This window comes from Trypanosoma cruzi, genomic scaffold (assembly GCF_000209065.1).
Source record: "Trypanosoma cruzi strain CL Brener 1047053516719 genomic scaffold, whole genome shotgun sequence".
Taxonomy (NCBI): Eukaryota; Euglenozoa; class Kinetoplastea; order Trypanosomatida; family Trypanosomatidae; genus Trypanosoma; species Trypanosoma cruzi.
In genome coordinates this window covers 27,163-29,929 of record NW_001849409.1, presented here as the reverse complement: position 1 = coordinate 29,929, position 2,767 = coordinate 27,163, and the positions used below count along the sequence as shown (strand labels likewise).

At 48.3% G+C, this 2,767-nt stretch overlaps 3 protein-coding genes across 3 annotated transcripts, besides 7 other annotated features; all 3 read left to right on the top strand.

Annotated features, from left to right (window-relative positions):
* Tc00.1047053449247.20 (hypothetical protein, conserved) lies at positions 1 to 580 on the top strand (the record flags this gene model as incomplete). The annotated part of the gene is made up of 1 exon (XM_797714.1): positions 1 to 580. A coding segment is annotated over one exon (580 nt), but the record flags the coding sequence as incomplete, so codon positions are not given.
* Positions 1 to 1,488: a sequence feature (areas merged during assembly that could not be assigned to a particular haplotype. This can correspond to areas where the two haplotypes were merged or to regions with more than two copies in the genome that were merged during assembly.).
* On the top strand, positions 1,003 to 1,461 carry Tc00.1047053449247.10 (hypothetical protein, conserved; the record flags this gene model as incomplete). The annotated part of the gene is made up of 1 exon (XM_797713.1): positions 1,003 to 1,461. The coding sequence occupies one exon, from the start codon at positions 1,003 to 1,005 to the stop codon at positions 1,459 to 1,461; it is 459 nt and encodes a 152-aa protein (XP_802806.1).
* Positions 1,489 to 1,881: a sequence feature (haploid, Esmeraldo-like haplotype).
* Positions 1,494 to 1,551: a microsatellite.
* Positions 1,569 to 1,589: a sequence feature (AT_rich).
* Positions 1,850 to 1,890: a microsatellite.
* Positions 1,882 to 2,767: a sequence feature (heterozygous, Esmeraldo-like haplotype).
* Positions 2,102 to 2,157: a microsatellite.
* On the top strand, positions 2,234 to 2,767 carry Tc00.1047053449247.4 (serine/threonine protein phosphatase, putative; the record flags this gene model as incomplete). Its single annotated transcript, XM_797715.1, has 1 exon — positions 2,234 to 2,767. A coding segment is annotated over one exon (534 nt), but the record flags the coding sequence as incomplete, so codon positions are not given.

Here is a 2,767-nt window from a genome sequence, read left to right as displayed (position 1 = left end):
AAATGAATTCATACTCGAAGTTAGTCTACACAGCAACACACTTGGGTTGAAGGGGATGCAATTACTCCGCCAGCACTTCACCGCCGCACCCAACCGAGTACGCTCCCTCAATTTAGGGAACTGCATGCTGGGCGACGAAGGCGCGCCCGAAGCGGCGGCACTCATCACGGCAAATCTTCCGGCGCTAGAGCGACTGAACTTGGCGAGCAACGGCTTTTCCGATGACGGTGGTGTAATCATCGTCAAGGCGCTTTTAAAGAACACATTTCTCGTTATGGTGAGCTGCGCTGATAACACATTCGGTACAAAAACGGTGGATGCGACTGCCGAACTCATTGGCACCGCGAAGGTTTTGAAGCTGCTTGACTTCACCAACTCGATTGAGTCCGTCGAGATGCGAAGAACCCTCGCCTTTGCCGCCAGTGACGCCGATGGCATTCGCGTCGAGGTGGGAGAGGTGCAGGAGGAGACCCTCGATGACAGGCTGCAGCACGTTGCCGAGTACATGCAAATGATCCTGGACGCCGAGGCAGAGAGGGCGAAGAGCAGGAAGTCCAAGAAGAAGCCAAAGAAGGAATGAGGAAGAAAAATTTGACCCTCTTTTTATTTTTGTGTCATGTTGGATGTATAATGTAAAGTGACAGGACGGAAGGATCCCGAAGAGGACCAGAGGAGGAAACTGAGTGGAGTGGTGGGAGAAGGGGTCGTTTGCAGCAACGTGAGAACGGCGTTTGCTCCGGTACTCCCGCGATGTGTAGGCGTGCCATCATACCCATTTATTTGAATTGTTCTTCATCTGGTGCAAGCACACACAAACGGTTGGCGGCGGGGTGGTGTCTGTCAGATTTGTATTTATGTGTGTGTATGTGTGTCTGTTCTTGTTTTTAATGGCTTTGCTCTTTCTCCTCCCTTATTTTTACCATTTTTTTTTCTTTTTTTTTATTCACTAACGCCAAAGAGGCGATATATCAAGTCAAAAGGAAAGGAACGAAGGAGGTATCAATGGCTATTGTCGTCATAAAGGAGCCGAATCTGCGCAAGCTGCTCGCTGAGCAGCAGCTGCTGCTCTCTACGCTGCCGCAGCCCCCAAGCCCGGTCTCCACGTACCTGACGGCTCCCGTGGCGCCCCTCACCAGCGTGTACCACTCGCGGGGATGTGTCGAGCTCATCGAGGATCAACCCGCGCTGCTGTGCGGGGGTGGAAAAGGCGACGACGAAGACGCAACGAATCCAAAAAGGCCCTCGTTGCTTTTCGATCTTCTCAACGCCGCTTCACGGGTGGACCTCGACGTGGAAAAGACACTCTCGTTGACATGTGACGTGCTCTCCAAGGCCCGTTGCCGGTCGTCTAAACTCACCGACAATGCACAACAGTTGCTGGGCAGGATCATGGAGCTCAGCGCGTGTTTCAAGGGCCTGTCAGAACAGCAATCAACGACGCCATCGTCGCCAGAAAAATAATGGAATCGATACACGTGTGTACACACCTACAAATATATATATATATATATATATATATATATTGATATTTATATTTATTTATTTATTTATTTTAAAAAAACAAGTGCAATTTTTTTTTTTTTTTTTTTCCCTATGAAACGATGTGACGTTTCTTGCATGTAAAGTGGTGAGAAAAGGAAAGCGAGGGAGCATGCATACCTATGTAGAAACATGTTTATTTTCTTTGGATACGAAAAATTTCATCTTCAGCAGAGAAGCAAGAGGTTGAATCCACAAAAGAAACGCAAAGAAAAAAAAAAAAGAAGGAGTGGAGAACGTGAAGCCGCAGTAAGGCTGTGCGGCGTCTGTTCAGGAGATTTCTCCCCTCCTCCCTTGGTGCCGCAGGAAAACACACACACACACACACACACACACACAAGCAAACACACATGTGTGAGTGTATTTGCTGCCGCAAATGGTGGATGTCATTTGAAACTTTTCTTCTTTCCGTTTTGTTTTGTTTTCATTTCTTTTCCGGTTGTTGTTTTTTGCTCACATGACACGGCGACATCTCCGCAAGCACGCATAGAGCCATAAATTAAAGGGTCAAACAACGAGCGAGGAGGAGGGAAAACCACCAGTTGTGTCCATCGTCGTTATTATTATTTAATTGATTGATTGATTGATTAATTAATTAATTAATTTATTAATTAATTATTATTATTATTATTAGCAGCAGCAGCAGCAGCGGTGATAATACATCCCAGCAACGCCCAGGAAAGAAGTGCAGGAAATGGATCCACCCAGCGTACCGTCGTCGCCGCAGGCACCACCGGAGATAACCCCGCCAGGCATGAGCCACTCTTTCCGCACGGAGGCCTTCATTACCCTTGAGATGGCGCAGGCCGTCACGATCAATCGGGAAAAACTCTCGGAATGGCACCACAAGATACGCTCAAGGCTCTTTTCGCTGGTCTCGGGGTTTTTTGTTCGTTGCCGTGTGGAGGACTCTACCGACGGCAGGGCGCTTTACAAAGTTGGCCGCATCAAGACACTGAAGCCGGATTGGTCCGTTGAACTTGACCTCATCACGACGGAAGAAATACTCTCTGGCCGAAGCCACACAAACTACGACTGCATCAGCAATGCGAAGATCACCCCCACGGAGTTTAACAGCTTTATTTCTAAGGTTCCCCCGGAACTTTTGCCAAACATATTTAATACGGTCTTTAAGATGGAAGAACGACTAAGGATGCTGGAGAGTGTCATATTGGTGGAACCCGCATTCCATGGGAAGCGACGGGATGACAAGCGCACCCAAGAGGGC